Raw genomic sequence first — 15114 nt, 5'->3', positions numbered from 1 at the left:
AGTATTGTCTTTCATGAACAGGTACATCACAGCTGAGGGGAATCAGAGCATTCATATCATTTGTTTCAGCCCTCTGCGATATGTCATGTTCCTCAATTCTTCTCAATTCCTACTCAATCTTCGAGACCTGTCGTTATACTCCGTAATGAGGTTTCGAGATCGGTGTGCCATGCCCCACTTTCTTTTGACGGCCACCTTGGAACCTGATACTATCAATCCGGTTTATCGCTGCATTGGAGCCCCTGATCCCCCAAGCCGTCTCAGACTTATCAAATTTCACGGATATCGTTGATTGGGGAATCTCTTATGGAGTCTGCAAACATATGAAGCTTGAAAGCAGGAAGATCCAAATAGGGAATAAATCAACAGTGGACGAAGAGGAAGAAGATAAAGAAGACGGAAGTAAGATATTCAGTTACCTCCCTCTTGTCACAGCAAATCATTCCCAATTTCCCAAGAAAATATTGTTCGATGGGTGTTTGCCCCACCTTCCTTTCCAATTAGGAAGTGAGGCCTCTTCTTCTCTTTCTTGCTATAGTCTCGCTCAATTCCCTTCCTCTCCCTCTCTCTACTAGCACCGCTTTACATGCTCTCACGATCATAGCCTAGTTGCGCATATTACTTCTTACTTGGAGATTTATGGATGTTCTCTGTCTGTCATCTGTGGGCATTCATGGATTGCTACGACTAGACTCTAATTTCTGCTTGGAAAAAGTCACCCGTGGCTATGCGCAGGCGGAGAAAGGGACGAGCGAAATCCAAACTCTCTTGACTCGCATAAATACTAATTGTGTCGCCATATTGTCTTTTTAATATTGTTTTCCATTAGCAGATAGCCAGAGCACAGACAAGATTCAATGTAATCACTCCTTTCATTACGCAAAACCCCGACGACACAACCCTCACAGTCGAATCCGTAGGTCGAGTTCAATGAGCCTATAATTCGCAATCCAAAGGAAAAGCGTGATGGCTGGACATCGGCTTTCACTAGACCAACTGCCCTTATGTGAAGGGCAGTACATGACAGCCCTGGGCCAGACAGATATGTTGTAAAAGTTCCAATTAAGAGTCCAAGTCGGCAACATGGCAATAGTCACCTGTATCCGCAAGGTACAGTCCCCGGGATTGACACAATAGGAGATGAGGAAACGGTTTGATCGTTGCATATTGATGTATTGTGTAACAGAGATGAGACTACTGACATCGAGGTTGAGACGGAGTGAGTCTACAACACGCCCATGCAGCATCACTTCCGACCTCTGTTCATCCTTCTGGTTGTATGATATGGGATCACAGCTCGCGCATGTCACGGTTGGCGGCTCGCTCTTCCACCTCACGTTGTTTGAGAAGGATGACAGTCCCTTCAGGCTCGGAGGGATTCTGGTTGGTATTTCTGGGGCAGCCTTGATCACTGGCAACTTGTCGGAGGTGCCTGCTCTGCACTTTGGCTCTTATACCATCCATTTCGGCCGGTGAGATTTCAACCGTTGTCGGAACGGGGGTAGTGAGTTCGTATTCCCATTGCGGTTGTGCTGCACTGAAAGGCCGGGTTTGTGTGATATGAGGTCCCATCCATTCGCGCCACCAGGGCGGCTTCTGCTGAGGCCTATGACGAGGAGGAGAATTGCTAGGCTGGGCCGGGCCAGGGTTGTCTGAGGATGTTAGTCCTTCTCTTTGTATATGAGTAGAATGAGCGATACCTGATCGCTCTGCCATATTCTTTTTAAAAAAAGACTGGGAGCTTTGGAGTCTGGAGTGCCCAGGTGAATGTGGAGATGATATGGTGGGGATGCTGGGAGATGAAATGAAACACGTCGCGATCTATTCTAGAAGTCAACCTTGGAAACAGCGAATCTCAGCTTTTTTGAAAACGCCAGCCCTGCGGTCTTTTCCACGATTCACTTAATTTTTCCATCCATTGACTATATTAGCATGGAAAAGCAAATCCACTGGGGACAACGAAGTGGAAAGTCGTTCAAATAGAGAACCATTTTGATATTCCTAGAAGGGCAATTCGGGTTATAACACAGCCTCTGATGAGTTCCCGTGGTACCGATGCGTGAGAAATCGGCCCTTGGATATACACTTGAATGGCAAGATTGTCATTAAGATCTCCAAATCAAGCCGTGGATACTAGTAAAGATAACCATGAAAGTGTTAATGATTCCAACGTGGAAGGGTCGAGAGTACAAAAGCTTCGGCTACTGCCTTTTCTCTACATATTCAACCTTGGAATTCTCAGAAGGAATATCTTTATGGTCTTCAAAACAAATTCCATGTAACCTATTTGAGGAGCCAGTGGAATACCCCGGTTTCACTGCATATTGACATCGCCACTGCCGTCTGTGGGCTCTCCACCACCACCAGTAATCGCTGCATCGTTCGCCAGAAATGTATCAAATGTCCAGTCGATTATCATACTTTATATCTCGTGCATTTGACAAAATTATGTGAACTGTACGGAGTAGCTGCAAGTGGGATGCTGTCATATCATTCAGGGGAGGTGCAGGGCTTCCGATAGCACCCTGGACATCAAGAATGACACCTGCCTCCGGACTGATGGTGACGCCGAAGCGTTGTCAAGTGATGGGGTGGCGTAGTTCTCAGCGCAAATATCCGCCCACCGCTGTCGTTGCTCGGGTAATATTGCGACACGTCCTGGTGGATGATGAGTTATAAAATCATCATCTCAATCCTCTGATACTACTCTAGCAGGTCTGGTGTTCAGTGGCGAGGAGAGGGTGTGCACGCGTGAGTGTAAAAAATCACAAAACGAGGCCAGCATAATTCAGAGTAAAGTGAAGTAATTAGGTAACAAATCCAGGACAGTAGGATGGTAGGTAGTTTACAGGATTGAAAAGTTTTCATTTAGGTATCTCCTGAATTGAATAGGTATCTGTATATAATAACCAGAAGGACTCATCTATAAAGCACTGTATAAGATCTTATATTGGCATATAGAAGTAAGAGAAAGAAGTGAAAGTGAGAGTGAGCGTGAGAGTGGGATCTTGGGAATAAACATTAGAGTGAGAGTGAGAGTGAAAGTGAGAGCAAGTGAGTAAATGTAAGCTTGAAGTATTTGGGGTAAACAACTACGGATAAATAAGATAGGAACTTCAAAGAATATACATATATCTATTCACCCCAGGGCAATTTTTCATACCGAGGCATTTTCTCACACCACCTGATCTCGACAGCCTTCGAGGACTGTTCCTAGAGGTGATGGGTGCGCACCTACTCATCACCGGCTTCCTGGTTATCATGTCTCTCCAGATTACCGGTCTTGAAGTATCTATGGATTCTTCCAACTTATACACGGTAGCCTGACCACGGCACTTGTCAACTCCGTAAATATTCTCAAAAAGACTCGCAAAAGAGGAAAGTTCTGACGCTGGATGTCTCGGGCTAAAGCTCAGATTGCAGATCGGCTCTACGGGGATCACAACTGTTACTCATGCTTTCGTCCGTGACCTTCGCTCCTTCTCCCCGGGGTTTGACAAAGGACTGCGAATATTGGAGAACATGATCGATGAAATGAAACCGAATTTGCGACGGTTTCTACCTTTCAGAACGGGAGGAAATGATTGGGCCTTGCTTGTGGCCAAGGAACCTCTAAGTGATTTCAACCCGGTCGGCAAGGAGGTGTCCCTTGTGAAGTCCAACAGAAGGGTATGTTCTCCAAGTCAATTTTACTCTCGTGTTCTAACTCTACTAGGTCGGGACTATACCCCACACGTACGAGACCCCAAGCAACCGACATCCATACCCTGCCGGTCACAACCACGATTTGTGTCTAATTTCGGGTCTCTCGCTTCCCGATCTAGTCAGCCCCCTGGATACCCGCCGATGACAGGGTGGGCGAGCTGTTCGGGAGCGCTGGATGGACAAACATGCTATGTAGTTGCACAGAAACCGGGTCCCGAGACCTATCAACCGACCCGTCACAGGTCTCATCGGCTCGACGTTACTCCACAGGGCAGCCGTTCTTGGGACTGGCTACACCTGGAGCAAACTAGAAAGGCGAGTTAACGCGTTCTTACTCTGGGGAAGAGAGTGTGAGATGGCCCCAGCGGATGGATATACGCGTGCGCCTTGTGTTTAGGCTGCACATCCGACACGGCCGCTTCCGCAGTGGTGTTTCAGAATTTCCAGCAAAACTGCAGACTCCGCGTTATGACTGGAATATGGATGAAAAGATCCTACACCACGGCGAAAGCAGGTTTTGTTGTCCCGCAAGAAATTAGGGATTCTATCATTCTCGGCGGAGAAACACCAACAACAGGGCCGCCCTGTTCAATACCATGGAGCCGAGCAACCGAGCTTCAACAGAACACCACCAAGAGCGACGTGCTTTTTTCCGAGAAATACCTCTCGCCAACATTGAAAGCTTCAATTCGAGAATTCCACATTGCTTTCCTTACATGGCGATTTCCGAAAGGTTGATACCTATCATGTTTCCTAGAAGTGGGAATTTGTTGCAATGTCATTTTGTCGCAAAGGAGTTTTACGCTACAAAGTAGAATAGACCTAGACCTTGAGACCAACAATGCAACGTTCTCCTATTCCAAGGTTATATTAAGACTCAAACAAGGAGATTCAAGATGGTCATCTTCGTAGATGGTGAGTGAAAATATCGTGCCAACCCGGGCACTACGATCCCGATGCATCATATTTATAGAGCAACTGGCATTTACAGCAGAGACACAACCCCTGACCCAGAACCATATGTTTCATTATGTCATTAACAATGTCACCAAGATGACTGGTGCATGAGAATCTAACCCAACTTGTTTGCACTGAGATCCACCCTCTCGATAGGAGAGAGGTACTTGCGTCGATAATACCAGCCAAAACACTTGATGTAAAGCGCAATGGCCAGGACTTGCATGCGCTGCTTGAAAGTGATGCGGACCTTCTGGGGTATGACCTTCAGGTCCGAATGTTCCCTCTCCCAATCGTCGCAGACCTCGTGGAACCGACCAGGCTCGTTCGAAACAACACCATCAACCGCGTGTTCAATAGACCAGCGCATCAGGTTAGGCTCGTCCACCGTCCAGACGTAGATTTGGCGTCGCGCTGCACGGGCGTCCTCCAAGAACCCCTTGCCGAGCGGGCCCATCAACACCTTTTGATTGATGTTGAAGCCCACACGAGGCACTTCGAGGAACTGCCGGGCGTAGCTGGGGTCGGCGCAGATGAGGGATAACGAGTAGCGAGGGAGATGCTTCGATGCGGCAGAGATGAAACGACCGTTCCAGGTGCCGGCCACGATGCGACGGTGCCAGTCAGGTCCGATGGCGGCTATGGGGACTGATTCTGTAGCTTTGGCGATGCCCTGCATGATGGCGTCCGGGTCTTGGGTAAGCTAGAGCATCGTTAGTTGTGCCGGTACATCACGAGCTCAAAATTTACCTTGATGTCGAGCAAGATCCAGATATGCTCCCGACCGGGCTGTCGGAGGTATTCCAAGACATCGACAAAGCGAGGGATAGGCTCGTGGGGAGCCTGCAATGTTCGCAAGGTCTGAAGGTACGACCAGTCACAGTCTCCAACGTTCTTTTTCACGCCATAGCATCGTTCGAGGCTTGGGTCCTTGTGTCGGTGAGCAGAGGTCGGGAAGAAAGGGATGTGCACCTACATGTGAAAGCACAACGACTCCGTCACGGGAGATGTGAAGATCGATTTCGATGGCGTGAGCGCCTACTTCAATACCCTTCTCGATTGCCAGAATTGTGTTCTCGGGGTATTGGCCGTTGAAGCCTCGGTGGGCGATATTTTGGGGTAACCGGACATCCTGATCGACCGGTGAGTGGAGAAAGTGGGCTTTGGGCATTCAGTTAGCTCGACAACCCCATTTCCCAGAACAAACACTTACCAGGGACGTTCTGCGAGTGTCTAGATGATGAAAAGCTCATGTTGACAGTAGTTGGAGAAGAGAAGACGAAACGAAAACCGGACTTTGACGGAGTTAGACGCAGACCCCGCTTGGGTTCGCATTCGCTTAGACATGCAGATCGTTGCGCATCCAGCCATGATCTTCGAATTTGCCTTGAATTTTGAAACAAGAGGCTAGAAGCCCTCATTTGGAACAGGCAGACCCCAAAGCTTCGAAGCTTTGACGCTTTGAAGCTCTGAAGCTCTGGAGATGATGGAGATGGAGACCAGTTGACCACCTCCACGATTACTCAGCTTCATCTCCAAATTTCTCCGAATTTTCCTTATAAGTGGGACGTCATAGCCCACGTTTGAATCATTATTTCACCCTCTGAAAATGGCAGTGCAACAATGGATCACGCCCTTGAAGGGCCTCGATAGCCTCAGTCAGACTGAGGCCCCAATGCCCACACCAGGACCAAGTGAAGTCCTCGTAGAGATTCGCGCCGTGTCCTTGAACTACCGGGACGTGGAAGGTGAGTTCAAAAACCCCACTGCCAGGCCCAATGCTGATGCTTCACAGTGACCAAGGGCGAATATAAACACCACAAAACCGCCGAACAAGATGCCACCATCGTGCCGTGCTCCGACATGTGCGGGGTGGTCACCCAGGTTGGCGCGGGCGTGACAAAGTGGTCGGTCGGCGACCGCGTGCTTTCGACCTTCCTCCCCGATCACCAAACCGGCCAAGTGACCGAGAAGGAGCTTGGCAAAAGTCTGGGACTGCCCGAGGACGGTGTCCTAGCTTCTCACCGCGTCTTCTCCGACCACGGCCTGGTCAAGGCGCCCAGTTTCATGTCCGATGAGGAGGCGGCGACTCTCCCCATTGCGTCGGTGACTGCGTGGATGTCTATCAATGGAATGCGCCCGATCGGACACAGCGGCGGGAAGGACGAATATATTCTGCTTCAAGGAACAGGTGGTGTTGCCATTGCGGGGCTACAGATCGCCAAAGCGGCTGGGGCAAAGGGTATGTTTGAGATCGATTGAGAATTCAGCAGCGCTAACTTGCACAGTGATCATCACCTCCTCGTCGGATTCTAAATTAGACCAAGCCAAGCAATTAGGTGCTGATTTCACTATCAACTACCGCACTAATCCCAACTGGGAGGCCGAGGTGATGAACTATACGCAGAACCATGGCGCGGATATTATCCTCGAAGTTGGCGGCGCAAAGACTTTGCGGAAGAGCTTTGATTGCATCGCTTTCGGCGGTCTCATCGACTGCATTGGCTACGTGTCGGGAAAGATGGATGCCGACGATGATCGCTTGAACGTGAATCTGCTGGCCCTGCGCCGTACTGTGACTCTAAAGGGTATCATCAACGGCCCCAAGGACCGCTTCGAAGAAATGATCCGTTTCTACGAGGAACACCAGATCCGCCCAGTGGTGAACCGGGTGTTTTCGTTCGCTGAAGCTAAGCAAGCGTTCGAATTCTTGGAGAGCGGCAGCCACTTTGGAAAGGTCGTTATCAAAGTTACATAAATAAATCAATTTCCACTGGGCTTGAGAACCCCCGCAACCGGTCCAAGGTCCTCTCCCAATTGCTTCCCATTGACCTCTAGCTTCTGGCAATCCTGCAACACAAACAGCATGCGGGTCCATTCGGTCTCACTGGGGTTGCGCCATCCATGCATCGTAGCCCGCTGGACGGCGACATCTCCTCGCTTCAAAATTACGGGGTCGCTGTCTTCGAGAATCATCTCAACCTCGCCCTCAAGGACAACACCGTAGTCAAGACTCTGTGTGCGGTGAACCACGGCGTGGTTGTTTGGCGCAAAGTCGACGATACGGCATACGGTTCCGCCGGGGTTGACCAGACCCATTGGCTCTGCCGTGGTTTGCTCGTGCTTCTTGACGTCGGCCTCGTTGTTGAGGTCCGCGGGGAATTGACTGGTGTAGACCACGTTGAAAGCCATGCCGGCCGCCTCGTGCGACTCCCACTCGGCAGGGCCTGAGGAATGGATCACGGCTCTGCCAGCATCATTATGGCCGGTGATGTGCCGGGTAATAGGTCGAAGAGGTGAGATTTGGCCGTTGGTGGAAGACATGGTAGAGGGGTAGATTGCGATGAGGCCCGAAACTTACAGCCCCTCCATTCTTATAATCTCGGTGGATCTCGACTCACACCGAATTCGACACGTATCTTCACTCCACCCTGCGGGCCGATTGTAAAGTCGAACAATAAGGTCTGCGCGTGTCTTTTGTGCGATCTGGTCGTGCCCAAACCGATCTCATCGCTCATATGCGGGCCTGCAAATGATGACCAAGCTAATTACCCTTTTGGGAAATTGGTGCTGATGATGTACCACAGGGATCTCAATGGATCCCGCACTTGGAAGTAGAACATTTTCCGAATCTCATCCTTCAGCCCCTGGGGGTTTCTTCAGTTATTAGTAAGAATCTGACGTCGGCAAAAATTTGCGAGCGCACTGTCTCCACGTTGCCGTCCACCCCACGCCCCCAAACCTTCACCTCGCCCGCCCCTGGGGATCCGAAGCGAGATCTAAAACGGGACAAACAATCTGGGGTAGAAGCACCCCCACGCCCTTTTCCTTGCGGGGAAGACATTGCGTGGGACCGAGACCCGTCAAAAAATATAGAAGTGGATCCGTTGATATTCATTTCGCTCTGCTAAGTACATGAAAGGAAGGCTCAACCTTCCCTTTACAAAAACCACCGGAAGTCGGCAGACGCCGGTCCATCTCTCATGCGATCGGTGGGGATATCCCGCGCATGACGTGTGACTCCATCGCGACGATCGCGACGCTTGTTATCCAGCCACATGTACAGACCGAGGCAAGCAGCCAGACAGGCGCCCGCGGCTCCAAACGCCGCCACGCTGATCAGCGCAGGCATGTACTTGGGCGCGTCTTGCTTGCGGAACAGATTGCTGCTGACTAGGCCCATGAGATTGGCCAATGGCACGCCGATACTGGTCAGCAACACACGTCGGCCTTCGTGGGCGATGTTGTTGTTGTACCATGTGCTGAGCATCACGGATGGAGCCGATGTGCCCCATGTCATCATGAAGCAGGCAAAGTACGCGACCTGGAGCTGCGCTTGAACGTCATCGATAGAGGCGTAGATCATGAATCCGCAGAAAGTCAAGAGGAATCCTAGAACAATAAATGGCGATCGAAGCTTCACCCAATCAGACGAGAAAGCGAGAATCAACAGCATTACTGCGCCTGTCACGTTCGGCGCCACGGTGAACAGGTTGGTCTTGACCGTGCTGTAGCCCAGCCGTGCGACAATCTGCGGCATGAAAAGCGCCACGCCTTGCAACGGCACACCGAGACAGATTTCAATGCAGAGGAAGACATATGTCGTGGGGTGCTTGAAGATGGCAATTGCCTCGCGGAAGCTAAACTCCTCATTGACTACCGCACTGGAATCGACTTGGATTCGGTGGAAGGCAAGAGCCTTCTCTTCCTCGGACAAGAATTTGGCCTCCGCTGCACTGCGCGGAAGGTAGAAGAAAGCGAATGTGGCGAAAAGGACGGTAACACCACCCTCGATGATGAACAGATAACGCCAGTTGGGGATGCTGGATCCCTTAATTTGGAACACGCCAAACGCAATGAGCCCAGAAAAGGCATTTGCGATGTTGGACGCAGCATAGAACACAGCCAGGCGACGAGCCAGCTCACCACGGCGGTAGAATGTGGTCAGGTAGTAAATGACCAGCGGGAAGAAGGCAGCCTCGGACATGCCCAAGAACCAGCGAAGCGCGAACATCCCGCTAAAGTTGAATGCTGCTGATGATAGCATCGTGAAGGAGCCGAACGAGAACATGAGAATTGGTAGGACCCGTGCAGGGCTGTACTTCTTTCCCAGCATCGAGAACGGCGGTGCAAAGATCACGAATGGCACAAAGAAGATTGAGAGCAACAAATTGTACTGGTTTGGCTTGAAATTGAGGTCTGCAAAATTAGAGCGAATTCTTTCAAGCATGTGCATCACTTACCATCTGTCATTCCATCTGTCTCTGCATTTCCCAAATTGCCTTTATCCAAAGCATTGAACAGGTCTATTCGGGTCAGCATGGCCCAATGTCAACCAGGTAGCATACTCACACATAACGGCCAAAATTGGTAGCAGGCGATAATCGAACTTCCGACAGAGGCGTCGTTCAGCCTTGTGGTCGACCACCCGGGTCACTTCATCCATGATACCCGGCACAGACTTGGTGGTCTCCTCCGTAGTGCCCACGGTATCTGTCTTCTTGACAGTACCCGCTGGGGATGAGGGACGAGTAGAGCTCGACATCGTGAATCGTATATCCAAAAAAAAAAAGAACAATATACAGAGAAATTGGCACAAGAAAGCGTCAGTAGCTACCGGCACTACTGTCAAACGATTTTACCCTCTCAGCTGCGAGGTCTCCGACTTATCAAGTCCAGCCAGAAGGTGACATCCCTTGCTCTATTAGATAAGAATAATGTTGCATTACCGCGATCAAAGAGCCGACATGTCACCCCCACGCTTCTCCGCATCCTGGAGAGATTAAGGGAACGGGCAAGGATCGCCGTTTCGCGCCAGACGGTTGCATCCGACTTCCCTTTAGGCTTATCTGCGGAGAGAGGTACTTTGGGCCGACGATATCGAGGTTGTCTACATCTGCTAATCTACGTGCATTTTCTCGGAAGATAAGCCCTTCACCCCCTTGATATCCCGTGCAGATCTTGTTTCACTGCTTTCTACATTCCTTCTAGACACTCTGTCACGTTTTGGTCGGGAAGCTTGATTTAAGAAAGGGGCGTTCCCATTCCGGTGCAGGGTTGCATCCATCTGACCTCACCAAATCATCCACACCGATGCCGGCTCTCACTTCATAACCAATCTTGAACGCCGTCAAGATGTCAAAATATTAACTTTCTTCCGAGTTCTAGTTTTCGGGATTAGCCCAATTCATTCAGTGGCAAGATATAGAACAATGGCAATGGATTTGTTTCTCAGATCCAATTCAAATCACATCCCTCTCGGTCTTAAGCTAACCGGCGGGTCATTTCGGCGAGTGATGGTATCATCATAGAAAAGGGAGTACTGCATTTTTGCAGCTGTGGACGCTATAGAAGGGACTTACCGGGATCACTTCCAAGGTTCCAGGGTCTCTGTCGACCCCGCTTTAGGAAAATTGTCGCTACACATACATCTTGTCTGCGACGAGCTCGACATTTAAATATTTCCATTCGAACATCTAATTGATTCCCCTGACTAACTCTTCGTCAACAAGGTATCCTCCACGGGTGCCTGAAGCTCAACGCAAAGCTCAATTATGACTCTTCTGTAGAGCATTATGAGTCAAATTCAAGACCTAGTCACACAGAATCTCGTATTTGTTGTTGATTTCTGCATTGCAATATGCGCTCGGGCCATTTCGACTTCCTAATCGGGTGCCCGTGCGAGCGGCACTCTAGCTCGTTGAATATACCCTGTCACGACTGGTCGAGCTATCTAGCCAAGGTGGATCATCTATGACTCTGAATGCTTGTGTTTACGAAATACCGAAGATCTTCATCTCGACATACTGTGAGGAAATTCAGGGAAGATATGTGGAGCCATCTTGATTCTCAGTAGGCCCAAAGAAGAATGCCCCGAATCTATCTAAGTTCAACCCCTGCGAGTTTTCGCATCAGCTTGAATGGCCTCCTCCGCACGACTCTTCCAGTTGTCCTCCCACCGCGAGAGAGCCGGGCGGTCCTCATATACATCTTCGCTTCCCCATTTCATTCGAGCTTGATCCAGGGAACGGTCAGTCTCCCCGTCGGGGCAGATGATATAGAACGATCCCTTCTCGAGACCGGCGAATAATTCATCGGCGACCTGGCTCGAATGCCAGGCTCCGTCCGGCTTCTTCACTTCTTCTTCCTTGACTGGTCCCACGTTACCCATTAGACCAGTCCATGTCCAGCCAGGAACGAGGAGATGGACAGAAATATGCGAAGTCGATGGGTCGGAACGCAGGTCAAAGGCGAGATGCTCGGTCAGACTCTTGACCGCTGCTTTGGAGGCGTTGTAAGCGGGGTTGCCTCCCCCTGGTGGGTTGGTGATCCCCTGCTTGGAGCCGGTCACCACGATGGACTTGGGGTCCTTGGACTTTGATGCCAGCACCAGTGGTAAAATGGCTTCCAGTCCTTTCAATGGCCCAAACACATTTGTCGCAAATGTCTGTTCACGTCAGATGATTCTGTTTGGTCTTAGCGATCGAGCGTCTTACCCTTGCCCAGTACTCAGAGTCAACCCAAGGGTTGACTCGTCCTCGATCTTCTTGTACCTCTGGTTTGAACCCTTTTCCTGCATTCATCACTACCAGATCGATCTCAGTGAATACCGTCAAGATCTTTTCGCCGATATCTTTCCACGCAGACTGATCCGCGACATCCATTGCGTAAGCCTCGGTGGTCAACTTTGGATTTATTTCGGTGAGGACCGCCTTTGCCTTGGACAGGTTGTCCCTGTCATTGTCCAGGAGGGCGAGGTGCATTCCTTTCTCGCGGCATAGCTTGGCCACGGCGAAGCCAACGCCTGACGCGGCTCCGGTGATCAAGGCAGTCTTGTCGGCTTTGATAACGTTTGACATGGTTGTGGTGTTGGATTGTTGTAAGAGGATAGAGGAATTGACGCAGTTGAAGCAGGTTGGCGACAGCGAGCGATTATTAATGATCTGCGTGTCATCCGGCTTTAGCGGAGATAGACCTGTTTTGGGGCGTTATCGATGCACAAAATTGGAAATCCAGACGGCAATTCTTTCATGATCGTGCAGCATATGGGATTATATTCATCCCATAAATCTACATTGATGGGAAAAGATACCCCTTGCCGTTACAAGGTTCCTGATTGGACCCGGGGTGTACGTGAGGAGAAACTGCGATTGACATTACCACGATACCACACCCGCGTCCTTTGACCACTTGGCACGGAATCCCTTCAGATCTGCCCCAAATTACCATTTCAACAGCTTCCTCATTCCGGCTATCGTGTATAACTCGTGTAGTCTGAAGCTGAGCCGGTCAAACCGATGACGTCATTTCACCTACCCCACGTTGCGATGATCCTCCAGCAAGTTTGACGCTCCACATATAGTCTTCGAACGTTCGAAAGTCAGTTGGATTTTCAATCTCGGTGATCATATAGAATGTATTGTCTGTATTCATATCATGTACAGAAAATTGACAACTTCAGCAAAGAACTCCCAGTGATCGCCCATGTGATAAGGGGTAAAGCTCAGCATATTTACGATTTCTTAGGTTGTTATGGACATAAGTAACCTTGAAATTATCTCCAGGTCTTCTTGCCCAGATTTCAAGCTGAATTTTACAAGTACCTGATAAGCGGATGTTTAGTATCCTGGGCATCGCAATGTCGCCAGAACTAGTGTTGAACATTAGGCTATACTGGAACGTTGCCCCGCCCCTCGCAAGTAGGTACGCTGTGCGGAGTAAGACCCAAGAAGCGGCAATCCGGAATAACATGGGGATTTCATGTTCTGTATATCCATGAATTGTGTTATTAACCAGAATAGCCGATTATACAGCGAGAGATGAATGTCAGTATAAATTCTCCAATGTCCATCCATAACCTTGGAATAGGACAATGATATCGCCCGCGAGATAAAGTCCCCTTACTCCATACTATTCCACGTGGATACAGTCCAAACCATGTTTTCACCGAGACTACGCATATTGATGACTCTGCTCGCTCTCGTGAATCTGGTATCGTCCTTCCCAGTCTTAGCGAATGGAAACCATGCGACAGACGTAGATCAACATTGGGTCAACATCTGGACCACCATGCCTCAACTAGTGGAGCCTGCCAATCTCCCACCAGCTCCATTTGTATGCTACCAATTATGTGCTGTCTACAATCACTGACAATTTTCAACAAAGAATGGTTCGGATTCAGTATTTAGAAATGCCACTATTCGACAAACCATCCAAGTCTCTCTAAGAGCGGATAAGATTCGCATTCGCCTGTCCAATGTATTCGGCACAAATGAACTTGCCATCACCAAAGTGACTGTGAGTATACCAGCGACGCCAGAGGTCGGTGTGAGTGCAGCACAGGACGGGTCTATGAGAACCCTATCCTTTGACGGAAGCGAAAATATCGCAATCCCAATTGGAGCACTGGCTGTCTCCGATCCAATCAACCTTTCCATCAAGGCAGGCTCACCACTTATGATCAGCATTTACCTCGAAGACGGACAAAGTGGCTTCTCAATCACCGGCCATCCGGGGAGCAGAACGACTTCCTACCTTGCATTCGGAAACTGGGTTGATGCGCAGAACATTACGGACCCATCAGTCCAAAGCACAGATCATTGGTTTGTTCATTCTTCGAGATACCACTTCAATCACTGACAGCGCCCAGGTATTTCATCAGCGGTGTAGAAGCCCTGCTGCCTACTCACTTCAAAAGCTTTGCCATCATCGGCGACAGCATTACCGATGGAAGAGGAAGCACAACCAACGCAAACAATCGGTAAGAGCAAATTCACGCAAAGTCGTTCACTACTGACTCTCATCAGTTGGCCTGATTTACTACTGGCCAGAATGCAGAAGCACAACTCGACTTCGAACATAGCCATCCTCAACCAAGCAGCTGGTGGGAACCGTATACTCCAAGACGGTCTCGGACCGAGCGTGGTGAGCCGTCTCGATAGAGATGTGCTAGCACAGTCTGGGATTGAGGTTGCAATGATATTTGAAGGCGTCAACGATATCGGCGTCGCTGATGCAGATACCACGTCGCAAGCAGAGATCGAACGTCGTCTGATTTCAGCTTATAAGCAAATCGCAACGCGAGTTCATGCGCTGGGGATTCCGTTCTTTGGTGCAACGATTACCCCGTTCGGATCATCGGCCACATCTGATTATCTCCAGCCTTATTCTGGCGTTTTTCGTGAGAGGACCCGTCAGAATGTTAATGCATTTATTCGGGAGAGTGGTGTTTTCGACGCTGTCTTGGACTTTGATCGCGTGTTGAGAGACCCTCAAGCTCCTGATCAGCTGTTGGAACAATATGACTCGGGTGATCATCTTCATCCCAATGTCGCGGGGTATCAGGCTCTGGCAGACTGCTTTCCATTGGAGGTGTTTGCTTAGCATTTCAAGGCTGAGGACGGCTCAGGGGTGTGTATCCGTGGACATGCTTGGAAGCCTGCCCCGGGGCCC

At 49.8% G+C, this 15114-nt stretch overlaps 7 protein-coding genes across 7 annotated transcripts; 2 read left to right on the top strand and 5 right to left on the bottom strand.

Annotated features, from left to right (window-relative positions):
• Positions 1-1290: 1290 nt before the first annotated feature.
• Positions 1291-1716, bottom strand: N7506_008407 (uncharacterized protein; the record flags this gene model as incomplete). The annotated part of the gene is made up of 1 exon (XM_056957700.1): positions 1291-1716. One exon carries the CDS (start codon positions 1714-1716, stop codon positions 1291-1293), a length of 426 nt encoding a protein of 141 aa, XP_056807090.1.
• Positions 1717-4777: 3061 nt separating this feature from the next.
• Positions 4778-5915, bottom strand: N7506_008406 (glycerophosphodiester phosphodiesterase; the record flags this gene model as incomplete). Its single annotated transcript, XM_056957699.1, has 4 exons — positions 4778-5365; positions 5413-5592; positions 5639-5823; positions 5876-5915. 4 exons carry the CDS (start codon positions 5913-5915, stop codon positions 4778-4780), a joined length of 993 nt encoding a protein of 330 aa, XP_056807089.1.
• Positions 5916-6271: 356 nt separating this feature from the next.
• N7506_008405 (zinc-dependent alcohol dehydrogenase family protein) lies at positions 6272-7420 on the top strand (the record flags this gene model as incomplete). The annotated part of the gene is made up of 3 exons (XM_056957698.1): positions 6272-6410; positions 6458-6904; positions 6951-7420. 3 exons carry the CDS (start codon positions 6272-6274, stop codon positions 7418-7420), a joined length of 1056 nt encoding a protein of 351 aa, XP_056807088.1.
• Positions 7421-7425: 5 nt separating this feature from the next.
• On the bottom strand, positions 7426-7986 carry N7506_008404 (cupin domain-containing protein; the record flags this gene model as incomplete). The annotated part of the gene is made up of 1 exon (XM_056957697.1): positions 7426-7986. The coding sequence occupies one exon, from the start codon at positions 7984-7986 to the stop codon at positions 7426-7428; it is 561 nt and encodes a 186-aa protein (XP_056807087.1).
• A 616-nt stretch (positions 7987-8602) lies between these two features.
• On the bottom strand, positions 8603-10207 carry N7506_008403 (putative MFS transporter; the record flags this gene model as incomplete). Its single annotated transcript, XM_056957696.1, has 3 exons — positions 8603-9861; positions 9906-9968; positions 10015-10207. 3 exons carry the CDS (start codon positions 10205-10207, stop codon positions 8603-8605), a joined length of 1515 nt encoding a protein of 504 aa, XP_056807086.1.
• A 1344-nt stretch (positions 10208-11551) lies between these two features.
• Positions 11552-12521, bottom strand: N7506_008402 (SDR family NAD(P)-dependent oxidoreductase; the record flags this gene model as incomplete). The annotated part of the gene is made up of 2 exons (XM_056957695.1): positions 11552-12109; positions 12159-12521. The coding sequence occupies 2 exons, from the start codon at positions 12519-12521 to the stop codon at positions 11552-11554; spliced, it is 921 nt and encodes a 306-aa protein (XP_056807085.1).
• Positions 12522-13731: 1210 nt separating this feature from the next.
• On the top strand, positions 13732-15045 carry N7506_008401 (SGNH/GDSL hydrolase family protein; the record flags this gene model as incomplete). The annotated part of the gene is made up of 4 exons (XM_056957694.1): positions 13732-13776; positions 13828-14264; positions 14312-14422; positions 14469-15045. The coding sequence occupies 4 exons, from the start codon at positions 13732-13734 to the stop codon at positions 15043-15045; spliced, it is 1170 nt and encodes a 389-aa protein (XP_056807084.1).
• Positions 15046-15114: the final 69 nt, after the last annotated feature.

The sequence above is a fragment of the Penicillium brevicompactum genome (genome assembly GCF_028827555.1).
Source record: "Penicillium brevicompactum strain IBT 35665 chromosome Unknown utg000006l_segment0_segment0, whole genome shotgun sequence".
Lineage (NCBI taxonomy): Eukaryota > Fungi > Ascomycota > Eurotiomycetes > Eurotiales > Aspergillaceae > Penicillium > Penicillium brevicompactum.
The sequence above is the reverse complement of the archived record's forward strand: the minus strand, read 5'-3'. Positions and strand labels throughout refer to the sequence as shown.